Source organism: Ctenopharyngodon idella, chromosome 19 (assembly GCF_019924925.1).
Source record: "Ctenopharyngodon idella isolate HZGC_01 chromosome 19, HZGC01, whole genome shotgun sequence".
NCBI classification, from domain to species: Eukaryota; Metazoa; Chordata; class Actinopteri; order Cypriniformes; family Xenocyprididae; genus Ctenopharyngodon; species Ctenopharyngodon idella.
The window spans coordinates 13,098,721-13,119,494 of NC_067238.1; the positions used below are offsets into that span (position 1 = coordinate 13,098,721).

General features: G+C 38.2%; 1 protein-coding gene across 5 annotated transcripts in view; it reads left to right on the forward strand.

Annotated features, from left to right (window-relative positions):
* Positions 1 to 20,035, forward strand: part of oxr1b (oxidation resistance 1b) — a 58,320-nt gene extending 38,285 nt beyond the window's left edge. For 3 of the 5 annotated variants that reach the window (XM_051871962.1, XM_051871963.1, XM_051871966.1), the window contains 11 exons: positions 643 to 795; positions 1,326 to 1,510; positions 1,593 to 2,257; positions 3,627 to 3,795; positions 8,696 to 8,864; positions 12,777 to 12,857; positions 15,807 to 15,926; positions 16,217 to 16,369; positions 16,504 to 16,599; positions 18,238 to 18,311; positions 18,393 to 20,035. In XM_051871962.1, coding sequence (XP_051727922.1) covers positions 643 to 795; positions 1,326 to 1,510; positions 1,593 to 2,257; positions 3,627 to 3,795; positions 8,696 to 8,864; positions 12,777 to 12,857; positions 15,807 to 15,926; positions 16,217 to 16,369; positions 16,504 to 16,599; positions 18,238 to 18,311; positions 18,393 to 18,528 — 2,001 coding nt within the window. In that variant the 3' untranslated portion in view covers positions 18,529 to 20,035. Of the gene's footprint in view, positions 1 to 642; positions 796 to 1,325; positions 1,511 to 1,592; positions 2,258 to 3,626; positions 3,796 to 8,695; positions 8,865 to 9,367; positions 10,326 to 12,776; positions 12,858 to 15,806; positions 15,927 to 16,216; positions 16,370 to 16,503; positions 16,600 to 18,237; positions 18,312 to 18,392 lie in introns of those variants that run through there. The other 2 variants (XM_051871964.1, XM_051871967.1) reach the window with 2 other exon arrangements.
* The last annotated feature ends 739 nt before the right edge of the window (positions 20,036 to 20,774 follow it).

The window sequence follows — 20,774 nt, forward strand, 5'->3', positions numbered from 1 at the left end:
TGAGCAAGTGATGTTTGTTTGTCAAGTATAAGAGGTTGCAGTGTGTTTGTGTTTCACTGAGCTCTTTGTGTGATAAGTTGAAATATACTGAGCGAGGAGTCAACCATATGTTCCATATTTGCGATTTTAGCTCAAATCCAAGAGTATCAGCTTGTTCACATTTCAGCTCAGGATTCTGCTGCAATGCATGTGAAATTTTGTAAAGCTTAAACAAGTAACTTTTTATAATCATTAGATTTGTATTGGTGTGTCAGCACAAACTTTGACTTTCCTTTTTCTTGTTTCTCTATAATGAGCTCACACACATACAAACACACAAAGACGCTGACAGTCACTCAACTGGTGCAGCATCGTGTTAGGAAACCTGCCTCAGTCTCCTTGGTTTCCGCCTGTCAGCCTTTTTACAGCAGAAAGCCCTCAAGGGATCTACCTTATGCCTTAATGGGTTGTTATTTCCAAGCCTCCTTGTTATGATGACTCTGTATGTGTGTGTGTGTGTGTGTGTGTGTGTTTGTGGGTGTTTGTATGTGGGTGTGGGTGTTAGAAGATGTACTATAAGCACAGGGTTGAGCCACATTCAGTGTGATGTGGCGAGGGCTACCACTGATTGAGCTGTTTCTTACACCAACTTCATCCCACCAGGACTCAGATGATGTCCACCGGAGACACAGTACCCATGGCCTGGGTCACGGGCCTCCTCGACCAGCCAGAGTGGTGTCGTCCACCTCCGAGGAGGAAGAGGCGCTTACGGAAAAGTTCCTTAAAATGAACTGCAAATACATCACAGATGGCAAGGTGAGTATAAGAGAGAGAGAATGCGTTAGAGGTAGTTGGTAGAAATATATACACTACCTTTCAAAAGTTTAGAGTCTGTAAGATTGATTTGTTCCAATTTTAAAGAACTTAATACTCAATTGATATGAAATTCATATTCAGCAAGGATGCATTAAATTGATCAAAAGAGACTACAGACTTTTACATTGTTACAAAAGATTTCTATTTCAAATAAATGCTGTTCATATTCATCAAAGATTCCTGAACAAAAATTTATTATTGTGCCGATCTATTATTGTGGTATCACTGATTTCAGATTTACCCCTAAACAGTACTTGAAAAAAAAACCAAAAAAAAAACATTGGTAGCATTTCATGTCGATCTCTTACTGTCTAAGTAGACGGTTTGCGGCCAGAATAATCAGTATACAATAACAATAACAATATGTACTGGTCTTTACTGTGATAATCAAGTCTGGCCGTGCAGAAGAGTAGTGTAATGATCTACTGATTTTTCATTGCCATCTCTCTCCTCTGTTCTCTATTTTTTAGGGTATAGTAAGTGGTGTTCTGCTGGTAACCCCGAACAATGTCATGTTTGACCCTCATAAGTCAGACCGGCTGGTGCAGGAGCGAGGATGTGAGGAGTACGGGATCATGTGCCCGCTGGAGGAGGTGCAGTCTGCAGCCATGTGCAGGGAGATCACTGACATCAGGGTCCGAGAGCTTGTGCCACCGTAAGTTGCTTTAAAGCTTGAATTACTTAATTTACTAATTTTTGCTACAGATATGGTGATTGTTTCTATATTGTGAACCCAGAGATCTAGAGCTTGAGCCTTCAGTACCTGAGGTAAGCCATCTCAAGAGAACGCCACGTCTCAATGCAGGAGATGCAGCACACCGAATCCGTGAGACGGGCAACGACAGTGCCAGTACGGCCCCTCGTAGCACGGAAGCTTCTCTGTCCGAAGACGTTTTTACAGAATCAGAACTTTCTCCAGTCCGTGATGATGCCCTCGCAACATCTTCTGACGAGCTGCAGCAGATAAAGTCCTCTGGTGCGTCTTCTGAATCGGTGCAAACCATCAACCAGGCCGCCACAACCACTGAAGAACCTTCAATGGCTGACCAAAAGGATGTAAAAGAAGCTGTACAAAATGAGGGAAGTGGATGGAGGGATAGTGGCATTGAGCAGAGTCTGAATACCTCAGATTTATACAATGAGGTGCTGTCTGAGAACGTTCTGGAGAATGTGATAAGGGACCAACCTGCAGATGAGGTCAAATCACGCACCACATCTGAGTCGCTTTGTTCAGACACTGTGGCTGTTGAGGATTTTGCAAAAGCCCTTGAGTCACAGAAGAGTACGGAAGCTCAGACTATGCAATCGACCAGTGATATGAAGGAAGGAGAACAAAGGATGTCCAGTGACTTCACACCAGCCTATGAGCTTGGAGCAGATGAGGGGCAGAGTACAGAGGAAGGTAACCTATGTTAAAGTCAACATGAAATCAGATTTGACACTATTATCTTTCTTAATACATGTTCATGATCTCATTTATACCTGATTCAGCAGTTCACAAGGTCCCCCCCCAAAAAAAAATTATTCTTTATATTCTGTCATCAAATATGGCCCATGTACAGTGAAATATGTACATTTGCATTTTGAGATTTATAATATCTGCCATTTAGTGTTCAGTACCGACTTCGATACTAAGTCGGTACTGAAATTTTTAAAAATGTAAGACTTTTAGTGCTGTTGAGCAGATTTGTTAACACCTCTGATTGGCCATTGTGTTCACGCACTCATCAGATATGTCTATGATTGGCTACAATGATCAACGCTTCAAAAACATATTGTAAATAGACAATAATGATGCTTTTCATTGAACGCTTACACGGATACACACGGGAGCGTTTGAAAGCAGGCTTTCAAAACTCTTTCAAACACTTCCGTGTGCTTTCAAACACTCCCATGTGTTGATCATTGTAGCCAATCACAGACATATCTGATGAGCATGTGAACACAATGGCCAATCAGAGGTGTTCTGCTCAAAGCATCACATTTTTAAAATTTCAGTACCGACTTGGTATCGAAGTCGGTACTTTTGACAACACTACTGCCATTTATTGATTATTGGCCGTAACATAAAAAAAAAAAAAAATCATTGACATTGGTATTTCAGTTTCAGTCCATCTCTAAAGGCTACAGCAAAAATAGCAAACAGAGATAGATCTGAAGATGTAGTGGGATATATCAAGATGCTATTAATGGTGAAAAACTCCTCAAAAATGGATGCCAGTGTTGTTTCAGAAAGGATAAGAAAAAGTCCCAGCCTACTTTTTCTTTGTTTCACAACTTCGAAAATAAAAAATAAAATGCAAGTAAAATGGGTTGCAATGTGTCATGTTGACTTTAAGCTTATTTCTTATTGTAGCTCTTTCTCTCTCTCTCCCAGTGATATTGCTTATATAAAAGATATCCAATCCTTGATGACATAATATAACTTACAAATATATTGAAGTGTCAGCCTACATATGATCCTGCTGTATCACTGCTGCAGTCTAATGAGGATGTGACCCTAAAAATAAGCTGAAAGATACATTTTCAGTTAGTTTCGCTGGAGATCCACAGATTTAATTTGCTTCATTTATTTATTTCTCTCCAGCACACTAATAACATCAGCTCACTCAACATGACAGCTTATTTAGCTTATGTTGCATCCAGCGTGCATAAATATGCTACAATATAGATTAAAACAAATGGGATGCAAGATTGATGTTTTAGTTTTTAATGCTGAGATAACTATGAAAAACAGGTGCATGCTTTGTGCTATTTGTTTCCTGTCCCAGTTGTGTCGGGGTCCGAAGGCAAGCAGAAGTCCAAGTTGCACAAGTTCCTGTGTCTGCGTGTTGGCAGGGCCATGCGGAAGACCTTTGTTTCTCATGCCAGTGCCTCCATGCTGCAGTACGCCCAAAGAGACAGGAAGCACGAGTACTGGTTTGCTGTTCCTTCTGAGAGGTCAGTCCTATTCCCAGTTTGGCTGCACTCCACTTTAAATGTCACCTTCCTGTACCGCTAAAATGGAATTGGTTACTTATTTACTGCTCCAGACCCAGGTGTACTCTTCTTTAAAACATACCACAAAAAGTGGATGATGGGTCAGCTGGAATAATTCGTATCACCCCATGTTTTTCAACCGGTTTAATTTGGAAGAAAAAAAAAAATTGACAGACCGGTCCCTTCACCCATGACTTAAGCACTAAAGCACCTAATAAAGCACAGTGCCATCTGCTGGAAGTGGCCACAATGTGGAAAAATTAAAACAAAAACAAAGCAGGACAGGAGAGGAGAGAGTGCAAAACAGAGTCCAGTATAAAACTATATCACTAACTAAGCAAAATCACAATCACTAGGTCCATCCATGGCTCCGTCCCTGCCTCCAAATAAGCCTTGTTTCTCCCAAGTGTTTTTTTTTTTTTTTTTTCCTCTTTCCTCTATTTCTGTCACCTGATGGAGTTTGGGTTCCTTGCCACTGTCGCCTTTGGCTTGCTTAGTTGGGGACACTTAGTATTCAGCAATATAATTGATTTGACTGCGCTAAAACTATCAGATGAGAACTGAACTGAGCTGGACGATGATGTCATCACTGTTTTCTGCAGAGCTGCTTTATAACTGAATTGAACTCAATTCACAATTGATGTACTCAGTTATTGAACCAAAATGAATCAACACTGAACTAATTTCAACTGAGTAATGACTGTTTACTATTGTCTTTTTAGAGCTGCTTCACTGCAGAATTTAATTCTGTTTGAATCATTATTTTCCTGTCTATCACTGTAAAGCTGCTTTGAAACAATCCATATTGTAAAAAAGTGCTATAGAAATAAAGGTGACTTGACTTGAATTGACTTTAACTAGCCAAGTACAGTGAATTTTTAACTTATTAGTAAGATATGCCTGAAACTATTGATTATACTTAGGGATTTGAACAAATATATTTAGCGCATTTATGTATGTTGTTCTACAGACATGAATGATGCACCATGATAGATAAATTATGATGTTATTAGTTGTATTATCTTGACAGCAGTGAACATTGTTTCACTTGAAAATTTTAAGAATCACAAAAGTTATTTTCTCCGCTAAGAATTCCCAAAGCTACCTTTTAGAATTTAATTTATGTTAAAAATTTAATCATTTATAACAATTTGTGTACTTTTTACACTGGCATTCAAAAGTTTGGGGATTCAGCAAGAATGCATTACATTTTTCAAAAGTGGCAGAACAGACATTTATAATGTTATAATGCATCTTGATATATCAAGATTGATGGTGAAAAACTCCTCAAAAATGAAAATAAAGTGACGACTTGACAGAACGGATGTTTATAATGTTAAAGATTTTTGAATAAATGCAGTTCTTTTGAACTTGCTATTCATCAAAGAATCCTGAGAAAAATGTATCCACAACAATATTAAGGAGCACAACTGTTTTCAACATTAATAATAATAATAATAATGTAACAGAAACACCAAATCAGCATATTAGAATGATTTCTGAAGGATGGAATTTTAAATTGTAATAATACTTGACAATATTACTGTTTTTACAGTATTTTTGATCAAATAAATGCAGCCCTGGTGAACATAAGAGACTTTATTCAAAACATTTTAAAAATATTAACAACCCCAAACATTTGAATGACAGTGTTACGCATATAAACAAAAGAATTCAACACAAAGTATATTTTATAAATAAGTTTATTTATTTTTATAGTTTTTATTTTTCTTTGAAGTCCACTTATATTAGTGTGTTTTCATGAACCAAAAACAGTTATTTAGTTTTGCAGTCATAATTTTGCTAAAATGGATTGTTTTTGCTGCTTTACTTGTAAGTCCTCCTTTGTAGCCTCTTTTATTGATTGGCTAAGCTGTATACATGTGACGTCACAACAATAAGCAGGGGTTTCAATAAATGTTTTTGGCGGCCCAGGCAGGGAGTGTTTGCACAGCACAACTCTTTTAAATCAAAAATATAAGAATATTATGATTTCCATGACATGACATGAGGGTTAGCTTGGGCTTATCATTTTTGTCTAAGAACTTAACTACTAGAATCCTTTAGTCACTTCTGGTAATGAGATCTATCTGGTGACACTAGAAATGACTAAGGCTAATTACCTGACCTACTAATCTGAATGTTCAAAAGCAAAGCCTTATGTAATCCGTCACAGAATCTGTTACTTCTGTATAATACGGCTATTCAGCCACAGTCAGACAGATTAAGAGAGATTTGCATGCTGCATATGTGTGTTTTCATCTCCAAACTGAATTATGCATGGATCAAGGTTTTTTCAGCTTTCCCTAGAGCAATAAATCAACGTAATTAGCTAAAACTACACCATCTCTAACAGATGACAGTCTGTAATGTGATTCCATATTTATGATCATAAAAGAAAATCGAATATGACATTTGGAAAAATTGCTTTGTACTGCATAATGCTTTCTTTCTGTCTATAGAGTGTGATGTGTGAAAAAGCGTAATTTCACCCTATGTCTGACTTTCTGTTTAGTCTTCTGACATTTCCGCTCATTTGACTGTTTATATAACTTCAGTTTTGTATGCTTGATTTTTGTGATTTTAAGTGTGTATCTGAGAGTTGTATAGTTCACACATGATTTATGACTTCCATCTTGACCTATTAAATTCACACAAACCGAGTCTGCATTCGTGTCAGAGTGGCATCCATGGAAAAGATGTCTCAGAGATGTGGCTATGGGAAGGACTGCACAAATAACTGCTCTACTGTTTTCTGACCCAGTTTGGTGGCCAGTCGCATGATCCATTTGAGATATGACAATGGACCATTTTGTCATTTCTGAACCGCAAAGGGAACATTAGCCATGTTAGCTGGCGCATGCATACTTGCGTACTTCTAATAGGCTGTAAGCTGTGCCACATGTCCCAAGGAGTCGCCTGGATCTCATCCAAATCACTCCATGACCAGGTCATCGTGTGTGTATATATATATGTCTGAGCTTGTGCGTGTCTGTATGTGTGTTTATGGTTACAGTTCTTTGTAAATGATCTCTCAACATTAGTGGCATTTGCTAGCAGGACTACAGGACAGGGTTTCATCACTGTCAACGTGCCATAATCGCCTATAAGTTGCTGTTGACATATACCACTTTCCTAAATTGCTCTGTTCAATTTATAATGGTATATCAGACTACAGACATGCATTGTGGCTGATTTTAGATGTCAGTATAGACCTGGACTCTATTTTAAGTATATAAATTGTTTATACAAAACATTTGTATATTATAACGTATGCCTTAAGTTATGGTGCTTTACACAAAGTTCCTACACTTTAGACTAAAATGAGAAGCAAAACAAGAAAAACAATATAATGAGTATAGACATACTATAGAGATTCTCCTCTCCTATCCTAAAGGTTCCTAATTTTGTTTTGAGGTCTCCTACAATAAGTTTACATGCATCCAATGTAGTGTTGTCAAAAGTACCTTCGGTACTGAAATTTAAAAAATGTGACGATTTGAGCACTGTTGAGCAGATTCATAAACACCTGATTGGCTGTTGTGTTCATACACTCAACATAAATGTCTGTGATTGGCTACAATGAACAATGTTATGCACGGGAGCATTTGAAAGCTGAGTGAGAGTGTTTGAAAGCAGGCGTCTATCAGCAGATAGATGTGTGAGCGCTCGGTGAAGCGCGTCATTGATGTGTATTTACAATGTGTTTTTGAAGCGTTGATCATTGTAGCCAATCTCAGACATATCTGATGAGTGCGTGAACTCAATGGCCAATCAGAGGTGTTTACGAATCCACTCAACAGCGCTCAAGGTGTCACATTTATAAATCTGAGTACCGACTTTTTACCGAAGTCGGTACTTTTGACAACACTAATCCAATGTCAAAAAACACTTTAATTTTCTCATAATATACATTGCACATCACCTCTTGTCTCAAAGAGTCTGAAAATGGTTCATTCGAATGAACCATTTGAACCAGTCTCTCTAAATCCCTCCTTTCCATGAGCGTAGTCTGCTTTAATTGGTCAGACGTCCAGTCTATTGCAAAAGGTTGATCGCTTACAATGTGTGTCGGAAACAAAACGCCTATTACCATATCTGAATTTCAGCTCCGGAGGCTTCCTCAGTGCTTGATACACAGTGATATGAACGATGGCGTCGGTTTTTCAATATCAATTGCAACGCAAGTCCTCATCCTTTGAGGTTCAGGGAAAAACCTGGAAACATCAGCAAATTTGAAATGATAGTTTACAGGCCTGAAAAAGCCATGGAAATTAAAAAAAATAAATAATCATTTCTCTGGTGACTATGAGCTTTTGTAGTTATTCTCTGTTCCAAAGTATCACAAATTCTTTGTGAGTGCAATTCCTTTTTGATCTCAATAAAATGAATCCTTATCTATTCATGTAATTGCAAATCAAGAAAATCATTGATCAAAAGTATAGGAACCCTGAAGATTTGTTAATTGTGCAGGATAAGACCAGGGGAAAAAAACATAGCATAACAAAACAAAACAAAACATAGCAAAGCATTTTTCATCAGGGCAGAAAAAACACACCTAATTGTGACATTTAAATAGTGCATAAAAGGGGGGAAAACATGGCATAGCACAGCAATGTAAATCAGGTAAAAAAAATTTTTATTTATTTTTCATTTAGAACAGTAAAAAACACATCTAACAGTCATGGACACTGGCGCACAGTATATTATTAACAGGCAACTAGAAAACATCTAATTTTAAAGTAATAGGATGTCAGCGTGAATAAAGACCTGGTCCAGTTTGGACTGATCTTGTGTTATGTCTTAAAAGCTGTCATACACTGAATGAACCCTATATCTATTTTGTGTGTGTTTCCTGTAGGTCGGACCACCTGTATGCGTTCTTTGTCCAGTGGACTCCTGATGTGTACGGGGAAGGGCTGGGCGGAGTGACCCGGGAGCCTGGGTTTGTAGTGGTTAAAAAGAACCAGGATGCTGAAAGTGGGGAGCACGACAAACCAGTGCCTGATATCACATTCAAGGACTGGGAGGTATGAATGACAAATACCTGTTAGCCAAAACTAAAAAAAAAAAAAAAAAAATAGATTAACTAGTAGAATTGACAATTAATAGATGATTAATGACTAAAAACTAATTGCAAAGCGTATTTTATGCATTCATGCATTATGATATTTAAATACATTTGACCATTTTATTGATTTATAATGTGATATGATTGTCATAAACATTAATACAGATGTTAATTCATGCATGTTTTTTAAATTGAAATATGTGTATTGTCTGGCTTTGATAATTAGGCTGATGTTTTTGTTGCAGTTGTGTTGTCATGTGATCATGAATATGCTTACGTGATGTTTATGTTCTCTCCTGAACACATGAGCCTGTTATTCACAGCAGCGCTGGAGCGTGTATGTGTGTCTGGTTTTTTTGTTTGTTTGTTTGTTTGTTTGTTTGTTTTTTTTTTCCAGAGTTTATGTCCTCTTCAGCCACTTCAACCATGTTTATGCACATAATAGCATTTAAGTATGAATGCATGCTTATTCCTGTTGCCAGTCATTGTCAATGTCCATTTAATATATTGTTGCAGTGTCTTATTTTCATAATGACATCTTTTCCTTTCAAAGGATGTGATGAACTGGTATGTAATGTCCTTTCATTGTAACGTGTATTTGGCTTGGCTGTTACTGGCTTGAGTGTTTGTCTGCAAATGGACACAATCATTTCATCATCCCTCTTAAACCACTTATAGACTCCAGTGAGCAAGATCATCTGACTGATAAATCTGGATTATGCTTTATAGTCAAAGATAATAAGTGAGAAGAACACTCAATGAAGAAGATAAAGACAACATAATAGTTAATTGCCCAATAGTTTAGAATTATTGTGATCTTCTTCAGATCCAGCAATTCATTTTGTGTTTACTGTGGTGAACTTCTTTGGTAATATCCCAGAGTCCTGGTATAGGTATTATTTATGCAGTCCTGGTATTATTTATCCTCTATTTTTCTCTTGTTGGATATCAGGAAGATATTTAATTTCATATAAAAGCTTGTGTTTATTTATATGATCCAGATAGCAAAATCTTATTTTATTTTATTATTTATTATATTACTTATTATTATTTATTTTTCTGGCTCTCAGGAGGATATTTTCTAGGCTACATAAATATGCATGTTATTTATAATATCTTCAAGATAGCCAGTTGACTTTTTATAAAATATGACTCAAGCCCTGTGCAGCCTCTTATCTGGGCTGGCCAGAGGGGAGGCCACATGAGTTCATGCTTCTCTCTTGCCCTGCCATCCTATTGGTCCTTGTAGGATATAAACAGCGCAAAGCCTCTAGTTCACTTCTAAAAGTGTCTGTACCTCCGCGGCTCCACGTGGGTATTTAATATTGGATATACACCTGCATATCGTGCAGAAGTGATGTTTTTCTCCAGAAGAATTAAGGAGGGATGTCAGCTGACGCCCAAATACAGCTTTGGCCTGGTAAAAAACGTGCCCTGTGGTTCTAATGTTTGTGTGTGGCTGAGTGACTTGTGCTTGAGTGCACTTGACATGCACATTGAGTGTGGTTATGTATTAAGCAGCTGTAGCTTTCTAGGCTTTGTAAATGATGTAATTTAACAGTAAAGTCTGCAGTGTAGACACTTTTTGCAGTAACCTAGCATACTTATATTATGCAGTTGTATACAGTGCAATATGTAGTACGTTAATATTTCATTTCGTGCGTAGCATATCATTGCGATAAATTAATCCACCGCGTTGTCGGTAGTTTTCCCACATGAAAAATTCATCCTTCGAGTGTCCCCTTCAAAAAGTTTTGTGGTGTTACGTTTATAACAACTAATCGTATCGCGACGAAACGAAACTGGACGCATAGATTCGGTTGGAACGCAAGTCCTTGACATGCTGTGGTAAAAACGCAACGCTCTCATGGCGCGAGACGCTGTAAACAGTAAGACGCAACGCAAATGCAAATCGGAATGTCTTTGTGCAACACTGCACTATTACGTTATTTTTCGTCAGTCGCAATTTTAAATCAAAATAAGACCTCCTTATTTTTTATTTAATAAGAAAAGCTTTTTAAAAACTGTAGCCTACTTGGTTGTTTTTATGAAAGCTGCAAATGCATGTTAAGAGCATTAGCCTTGTAGCGTATGCATAGATTGCATATATAAAGCATACTTTCTGTTTGTAGGAGTTAAACCCAGTGGCATTACTAGGATGCCATTCTGGGATAAGCAATTGGATATGTGAGGGTGGGCAAATTAAAATAAATAAGAGCAGCAAAGAGTTCTGGGCAGTGTGTTTTTTAATGAAACAATTTCCGCTGTAGGCTATGTTAGTGAATTTACATTGGGTATTTGCATATGCTTACATTTTATTTTGTGATATCTCTGGAATGGACTGTGGATGTGAGCAAATGCACCTCTTAAAGGGATAGTTCACCCAAAAATGAAAATTATCCCATCATTTACTCACCCTCAAGCCATCCTAGGTGTATATGACTTTCTTCTTTCAGTCAAATACAATTTATAGAGTTATATTAAAAAATATTCTGGCTCTTCCAAGCTTTATAATGGGAGTGAATAGTAACTGAGATTTTGAAGCCCAAAAAAGCACAACCCATCCATCATAAAAGTAATCCATACGGATCTAGGGGGTTAATAAAGGCCTTCTGAAGCACAGTGATGCGCTTTCTAAGAAAATATCCATATTTATAACTTTATAGACTATAATCACTAGCTCCTGTTTACATCCATCCGCATGTTCACAAGAGAGTCGAATTTCGGCAGGATGTAGGAGTAGCATAAGCTTAGGTGAGAGTAGACGCCTCTTGTGGTTAAAAAAATAGGGCTCGCAACAAACTCAAGCTCCTCTGCATTTCTCTTTAAAAATTCTTGTTATAGACTTATAATTCGGGACCAGTGTTTTGTTTTGCTCTATTCTCTGCACTTCCATGTTTATTGATACGTTGTGTGTAAGGTCAAAGTTCACTCTTCCGCTGGATTCGACTCAAATACAGAAGCCAGTGATTCTAGTTTATAAAGTTATAAATATGGATATTGTTCTTACAAAAATGCATTGCTTAGCTTCAGATGTCCTTTATGAACCCTCTGGAGCCATATGGATTACTTTTATGATGGTTGGATGTGCTTTTTTGGGCTTCAAAATCTCGGTTACTATTCACTTCAATTATAAAGCTCGGAAGAGCCAGAATATTTTTTTAATGTAACTCCCATTGCGTTTGACTGAAAGAAGAAAGTCATATACACCTAGGATGGCTTGAGGGTGGGTAAGTTATGTGATCATTTTCATTTTTTTTTTTAACTAACCCTTTACATGCATGACACTTTCAAAATAGTAAATAAATTAGAGGAAAAAAGTGTGTGTGTGTGTATATATGCAGACAACTGACCCATAGCCACACCCCTGGTTACACCCATGTCATAGTTTAAAATTCTACATTTCAGCTTTGAAAACACTGTTTTATGTTGCTTTGCGGCATGACATGCTGCTAAGCAGCTGCTCTGTGGACGTTGCAGATGTCATGTTGGGTGATGTGTGATCTGTTTTCGAGGCGGTGCTGTTTGATCTCGTCAGGTGAATCCTGTTAGATTAAGCTGATTCGCGGCACATGAGATCTGACTGAAGTTCTGATTCAGCGGTCTGTGTAAACACATGGGTCAAGAGGGAATTAAAGTGCTTTTCTCAGTCATTTCGTTTTTATATATTGCAGTTTTCATTTTGGACTCCTCATTTAGGTTGTGCAAAGAAAATAAATGTCTTGAACTTACTAACATGTCCCTTCCTCTATTTCCAACTGATTATTTTAAGCAGAAGAGGAGTGTGTCCCGTAACTTCTGTCCCCTCACATACTAATTCTTTGATTTGAGCTGTTTCTCATGCAACACCACTATTCTGTCTGTGCATTAGGTAGTTTCTGTGAGTGAGTACTACCGACGGATAGATGCGCTAAAGAGTGAGGACCTGCGCTCGCTCTGCAAACGTCTTCAGGTGCCACATGCTCAGCTCCACACAAACCATCACAAAAGCCACGTCATGTCTGCTGATGAAAGAATGTTAACTTCAGCATGAACTTGACAATAAGGATACTGTCAGAGTATCATCACGTATGAATCTACCCATATCTGATTTTTCAAAAAACTGAATGAAAAAAGACTGTTTGATCTAAATCAAAATGCATTACTGGCTGTATTACAGCATTTGTTCCCCTTGATCAGCAGATTGCACTGGTCTTTATGTGGAGTGTGGAATAATAAAACTGGCCCTGAGTTGAGATACAGCCGTTTTTATTTGAAATGACATTTATAGGCTGATAGAATTTCTGCAGTAGTACTGAAATTGGATATCTGTCGACTGTCATTTCCATCTGGATGACAGGATGGGTTTTAGATAGCTTGCATATGAGGAAGCAATAAATAGACAAGTACATTTTCATAGTAATTAGTCATATGCTGTCCCTCAGAGCCCCTTCCAGAAGGATTTGATCAAGTATCTAAACACAAAGTTGTTGCAATTGACTGCAGTGCTTGTTCTGACTTACTCTTCAGACAACATTCATCACACTGTTAAACTCAACATGAAATTACAAAAACTTTTTGTTTTGCTTTATTAACACTTTCCTGGTGCTGTGTCTGATTCACTACTACATCTTATTCCATTGAATTTTTTTGTACCCAAAATGTGATAATTTACTATTATATTATATTATCAATTATTTATTATTAGATTATAACAATAATCATTTGCTCCACCTTTTTCCCTGATGTCATCAAGGCCGTATTAATGTTAAATGGGGTTAGTTCACCCAAAAATGAAAATTGTCATCTATTACTCACCCTAATGTTGTTCCAAACCCATAAGACTTTCATTCATCTCCAGAACACAAATGAAGATATTTTTAATGGAATCTAAGAGATTTCTGTCCCTCCACTGAAAGTCTATTCGCCCAAAACTCTGTCTCTTCAAAACATTCATAAAGAGATCGTAAAAAATCCAAATGAATGAAACGGTTTAATCCAAGTCATCTGAAGAGGCACGATTGCTTTATATGATGAACAGATTTAATTTAGGCTTCACGTATAAACTTGATCATTTGTGTTTTATGGGTTTGGAACGACATGAGGGTGAGTTTGATGACATAATTTTCATTTTTCGATGAACTATCCCTTTAACTATGTAGGCACTATTGGAAGGCAAATTCTAATAGCTATTACATTAGCCAGCATTAAATAAGTGGTCAAACTTGTATTATCGACGTAAAATGGATTGTGAGTGTCATTTCATGTTGATTTTAAAGGAAAACCCATTCTTGAAAGTGTGTTGATGAGGTCTCACTAACCCTATTCCCTGCTAACATGAAAACAGTGCAAACATCCAAGAGTGCGAGGCTTTATTGAACTCATTGTTCTAAATATACTGAAAAACAAATATCAGCTCCAAATCTGATGTTTGTGGATGGTAAATTGTCATGTAGTTCTTGGATATTTGCCTTGGTTTGCATTGCTGTTGGCGAACTACCCTGTTTTCCTGCTAACCTTTATTCCTGTGCTTAACTACGGTAATACTTTTCATTTCTTAACCTGAGAGATAAGCCTTCCCAGAGTAAGACCCTTAGTAACATTCTCCTGCCAGCAAAACCTCGCTGATCTCCATACATCCATCCATCCATCTTTCTCTGTCTATATCAGTTGTACTGATGTAGAAGCACACATTACCAGATTTAAAGCCTGATTCTTTTGGCTGATAAATGTGTGTGTCTCTGTAAGCCTCATTCCTCACATCCTGTAGTGTGACTTTCTCCTTTATTGAGCTGTACTGCTTACGATGCACTCTGTGACGGGACATGATACTATTTCAAAATTTTGCAGATGTTCTCTTACTTGAGAGTACTGTTTATATAGCATATTTTAGATAGCTCCGATTGTTATCTGTTATGAATGATGCCAGTTACATGCAGTACAGTACTAAACAAAGTCGATAGATAGATAGATAGATAGATTGATTGATTGATTGATTGATTGATTGATTGATTAACTGGATTTTCATACCGCCCACTGTAAAACCTAATGCTCAAAATAATTAATTGGTTTAAGTAGGTTAAACTTAAATTAAACAAATTAAGTCATTTAAACATTTTAAGTAATCTGAATTGTTTCATTGTTTTGAGTTTTATGAACTTGTTTCTTTTAATTTAGACAAACTTAAATTTAACTGAAACTTGGCTGGGATTTCTAATTCTTAGCATGCTTTGCCATGGGACTCAAAAGGGAGAGTAAATGCTAAAATTAAGTGTTATATAATGTTTTATGTGCAAGATTAATATTAAGTGGATGATTTAGTAGTGTTTAATGTTTTGCTATGCTAATTTAGAGTTTCTGTTATGTGGGGTTACCATCATGGTGTCAATTGGAGCATGAGCTTAGTTTGAGAACATATGTTAAATGTTCTTGTCATACTCATTCAGCAATTGCTATGCTATGCTAATGCTATCAAAGCATTGTGCTACCAATTAGCAAGTTAACATAAATTAGCTAGTTAAAGCTAGCCAAGTTTCCACTATTAAAAATATTTAAGTTGAGATTACATGATTAATTTAAATGTATGAATTAGCTTACTCAAATATTTCAAGTTAACAGCAATTAAAATAATATGAGTACAAAATAAAAATCTGCCATTTTTGCTTATTTAAACTTTGAATTTCTTAACTGATTACCTCAAATTTTTTGGGTTTTGCCAAGTTATTCGGGTTTATAGTGTATATAGCTGTAAAATTTTAGGTTAATCTAAAGAAGCCTGTTTTCCAAAGAAAGCGGACCATAATTTTATAGGCTTAACCCATCCACATACTTGTGCTCTCAATGTAAGACAATGTTTGTGAAATTTTGGGGAAAGCAAATGATGAGACTATGTTTATCAGTTTTTTTTCTTTCTATTAATCAGATCACAACCAAGGAAGAGGTGAACTCCAAACATGTGGTGAAGAGTGACCCAGACCCTGAATCATTCAGGCCCAGTCTGAATGAGCCCAGTGACCTGCTGCAACCCGATCAGATCGAGAAGGCAAGTTATAGTTTACTTTGGTCCATATCTATATTTTGACCTCATCGTATATTTAACTCTGATGCACTATTGAGTAAGGAACCAGTCCTTCGTCTTTCGGCTAGCTCTCATGGGACTTACATGACATTTTCATTGTCTACCTGTGACATTTTAGTTGTATAATTGGCTCCCAGAGGCCCTTATTTTTAGTATACTTCTACTTTAAAGTTACTTCCCGAGTGCCTATTCTGTGTCCTGATCTGTTAGGGGCTTTTCTTTACTCACTTCTAACCTTCTACCCCAATCCTCAGCTGGCCAAGCACCTCCCAGCCAGGACGATCGGCTATCCCTGGTCCCTGGCATTCAGCACGTCCAAACACGGCATGAGCATCAAGAGCCTGTATCGCACCATGCAGGGCCAGGACTCCCCTGTTCTCATGGTGATCAAGGACAGTGATGGACAGGTATGCTTGAGCTTTTGGGTTTTAGCTGAAGTGTATGGTTTTACATAATTGTTTTTGTAAATCTGTATGTGTAGACTGTGAATATTGTGTAGTTCATCAAATATTTAAACAATCTTTTGGGTTATTTTCTGCAGCTTTTTGGAGCTCTCGCTTCAGAGCCATTTAAAGTCAGTGACGGCTTCTATGGCACCGGAGAGACCTTCGTTTTCAGCTTCTGTCCAGACTTAGAGGTGGGAATACATGAAAAGATTAGTATACATGTAGATCTTAGATGAAGGTTGTCAATGATTATGGATAGGTTTATTAGCGCTTTAGTAGAACTAATATTATAAAATAGTATTTTTATATTTAATATTTAAAGTGTATGTGTTTGAGTGTGTGTGAGCCAAAACATTTATGAAGTGAATCTCCTAACAAGGCCATATATTAAGGTCTGGGTAGATTAGATGGTAAACAAACAATCAGTTCTCGTAATCAACATGTTGAAAGCAGGAGAAATGGGCAGGAATAAAGATATAAATGACTTGTGAGTTGCTCCCGGTCAGCAGTGGTGAGAATTTACCAATGAGGAGGGTGTTGGGCACCCAAGGCTTATTGATACATGAGGGCAATGAAGGCTATCCCGTCTGGTCTGAGGAAACAGAAGGTCTGCTGTGGCACAAGTCACACAAAATTTTAATGATGGTTATGGGACGAATGTGTCACAACACACAATACATCACACTCTGCTGCGTATGGGGCTGCATAGTCACAGACCAGTGGAGGGAGTGTGATGCTCTGGGCAATGTTCTTCTGGAAAACCCTGGGTCCGGTCATTCATGTGGACATAAATGTGACACGTGCCACCTACCTAAACATTGTTGCAGATCGGGTACAGCCCTTCATGAAAATGGTGTTCCCTGGTGGAAGTGGCCTCTTTCAGCAGGATAATGCACCCTGCCACACTGCACACATTATTTACAAATAGTTTGAGGAACATGTTGAAGAGTTCAAGGTGTTGCCATGGCCTCCAAATTCCCCAGATCTCAATCCGGTTGAGCATCTGTGGGATCTGCTGGACCAAGATCGATCCATGGCGGCTCCACCTCGGAACCTACAGGACTTTAATAGCCGTGTTTCCCCTGCAGGAACTTTCCCCAGGAACTAGGGACTTTGGAGTGGTACTCGATGTGTTTCTACCACAGGAACCAGGGTCTAAATGAAGTTTCGAGTAAAAATTTCCCCCTCAGAAAGTACCTGCTCGCTAGATAGTACTTTTTCAAAGTTCTGGAACTTTCGGGGGTGGGACATGGCTGCTGAACATGCTGATTGGTTGAGTTCACGCAGCATTTTGATTGGTTGACTCACGCAGCATTTTATTTCAACCACCATTTTTATAAGTCTGTTGCGGTGCATGCAGTAAGAGTTGTTTGCTATTCGAATTAACAATGGAGTTTAAAAATACGACCGATGAACCGATGATGAGGTTCAGGCTTTATTAAGCTTATATGAGGAGGACGAAATCCAGCTGGAACTGGAAAGTTTCGCACAGTCCTACGTCACTGGACTTAATCTTCACGGTACTTTAGATTGTGATGGAAACGCAGACAGCAACAGGTCTGGGGGAAGAAAGCTCCTGGGACAAATTGTTCAGGGTAATTTAGTTGGAAAAGCGGCTAATGCCAGATAACACAGGACAGCTACAGGGGTCTTGTGGAGTCCATGCCTAGGTGGGTCGGCGCTGTTTTGGCAGCACGCATTGGCAGGTGGTCATAATGTTGTGGCTCATTGGGGTGTGTGTGTGTGTGTGTGTGTGTGTAGTATGTCTTTGTATATTGACTGTTCCTGCCTTGACTGTTAGCACTGCTAAACAACTTGAACCTTTCTAGGTTTTCAAGTGGACTGGTGACAATATGTTCTTCATCAAAGGAGATCCGGATTCCTTAGCTTTTGGTGGTGGAGGGTATGTAAAGAGAATAAGTTGCCATACACTTCATTAATCAGTGATTTAATGTCTAAAAGAATATTTATTTTCTCCTTTTAGAGGTGAATTTGGCCTGTGGTTGGATGGCGACCTCTATCATGGCAGAACTCATTCGTGTAAGACCTTTGGAAATCCAATGCTCTCGAAAACAGAGGACTTCTATGTGCAGGACATTGAAATATGGTCTTTTGAATAACATCCCCCCCCCTTCCCCCCACCTCACGGACTCGGTACAAATTACAAAGGGGTTACGAGGCCTCAACACTAGACCCCTATAAAGATTGTACACCCTCCACTTGGCTCCTAAGAAGCCCTGATAGAGGCAGAGCAGATATACAGTGTACATTGCACTTAATTTCTGGAAACGGTCAGCATGGGTGGGTCTTTCTCACTGGTGTCCCAATGAAAGTTTTATATGAACACATATTATTTACCCATTTGCAGCCTGAGGTCCTCTAGACTTGAGGATAAGGAAGGGCGCTAATGGCTGTTCCAGAATGTTTCCATAAGAAATGTAGCTCCAGACCTTCCCAGGAGTCATAAAACATTGGGGTTTAAATCCTACTACCTTCATCACCTGTAGCATTGCATCTATTTCAAGCACTTCTCCAATATCTTAGCTCAAAACCCGTTATTAAAATGTCTCGTCTGTGCACTCACACAGGCTCTATATAACCAAACACCACTACTTAATGTAATATTCAGTACCGTGTTGCTGTAAAAATGTGGTGTAACATGCAAATTAACGTGTGGTGCCCTTTTCATATCAATATGCTTTCCTGTAATTCCTTTGTTCTGTCTGGGAGTGCTGTAGTTACGCCAGCAGAAACGTGTACATCTTTTAGGAAGCCTTTCTGGGGGGGGCGGGGCATCTGAAGGAATATATATACATATATAAATACATATAGCAATTATATATTTATACCTTTATTAGTGTACTGTGTACATAACTACTTCCCATATTGCTGTTAAGTGTGACAGTGATATGGTTTGCGCTACTGTCCTTGAAGTATAATCTCAGTTGTACATTTTCTTGTAAATTTGTTCCAATAAATAAATTTCTGTATGCACACGACATTAACGCTAATCCAATGTTAAAGTGGAGTTGTTGGCGGGGAGTTTTCATCAGGTAACCGGTCTCTTGAGACTGGCTCTTCTCGTCAGTGGTAACCTGGGAACCATATATAAGGTGACCTGGGCGTTGGAGGGTGATGAAATGACTGGTGCAACCAGAGCCAGCCTCCGGGGCTTATGGATGACTGCTGTCAGTGATAATGAGAAAGCCTGTTACTGCAATATTTACAAAGAGTCACACAGAGAGCCACCTCGACACACAAGTTGCAGAAAAACAGAGGAAATTGATGGGGAAATGGCTCTTTTAGCAGTATTATGATTTGAAGTTTAAGCGGAGAGATGCCAATTTCTCATTGTGGCCAGCTGAAAACATGCCCAAACATTTGACCCGACTGTGCGCGTCTGTTGTCAGAGCAGGCTTTGTGCTGTGAAGGTCTGATGCTCTCTGCATGACGTGGGATTGTAGAGCTGAAGGACTCGGACGCCCCTCCGGGGCCACCTGCGCATTTCTGGTCTTCCAGTATTTGATGGCCGTGTGGAAGCTCAAAGAAATGTCATTAATCCCCTCAAAGATCCCTGATGGATTATGTATTAATGTATTAATCACAATAAAGTCTATGTAATAATGTTTTTGTGTATGTGTGTGTGTGCTTGAAGGAGAGAGAAATATAAAGTAAAGGTGTGGTCACATTTATTCTGGCTTGGCAAAATTTCGCATGCGAAATCCAGTTTCAAATGCATTTGAGAATTCTGCATAAGTGTGAAATTTCCCTATGCGGATTTTGCATTAAGTTCCAAATGGTCTCGTAAATTGATGACCCCTGAGTGAGAAGTGCTCCATGCATTGCTCCACTTTTGACAATAAACCTTTTTTGCCAGTTATGCTAATGTGACCATGTCTTAAATTGTGGTCACGTTTACCACATTTGCTCAGCATAATTTTGCATTCAAAATCCAGTTCAAATAGGAATTCACATAACTGAGAAATTCGCAGAAGCAATGCAGATTTTGCATCAAGATCCAAATGGTATTGTGAATGCGCAGAGTTGACCAATAAAAAGCTGTTTGGATTAAAGATGACCTCCATGTGAGCAGTGCTTTGTGCATTGACAATAAAATTTTCCCACAAAATTGTTAATGTGACCGCATCTTAAATTGTGGTCGCATTTACTGTTGCTCTGCAAAATGTCGCATGCAAAATCCAGTTTCATTAGCAATCCACGATTAAGAATTTCACACGAGCGCCAAAAATTTCGCTATGCTGATTTTCAGTGTTGGGGTAATGCATTACAAGTAACTTGAGTTACATAATCAGATTACTTTTTCAAGTAACTAGTAAAGTAACACATTTTCACATTATTTGACTGA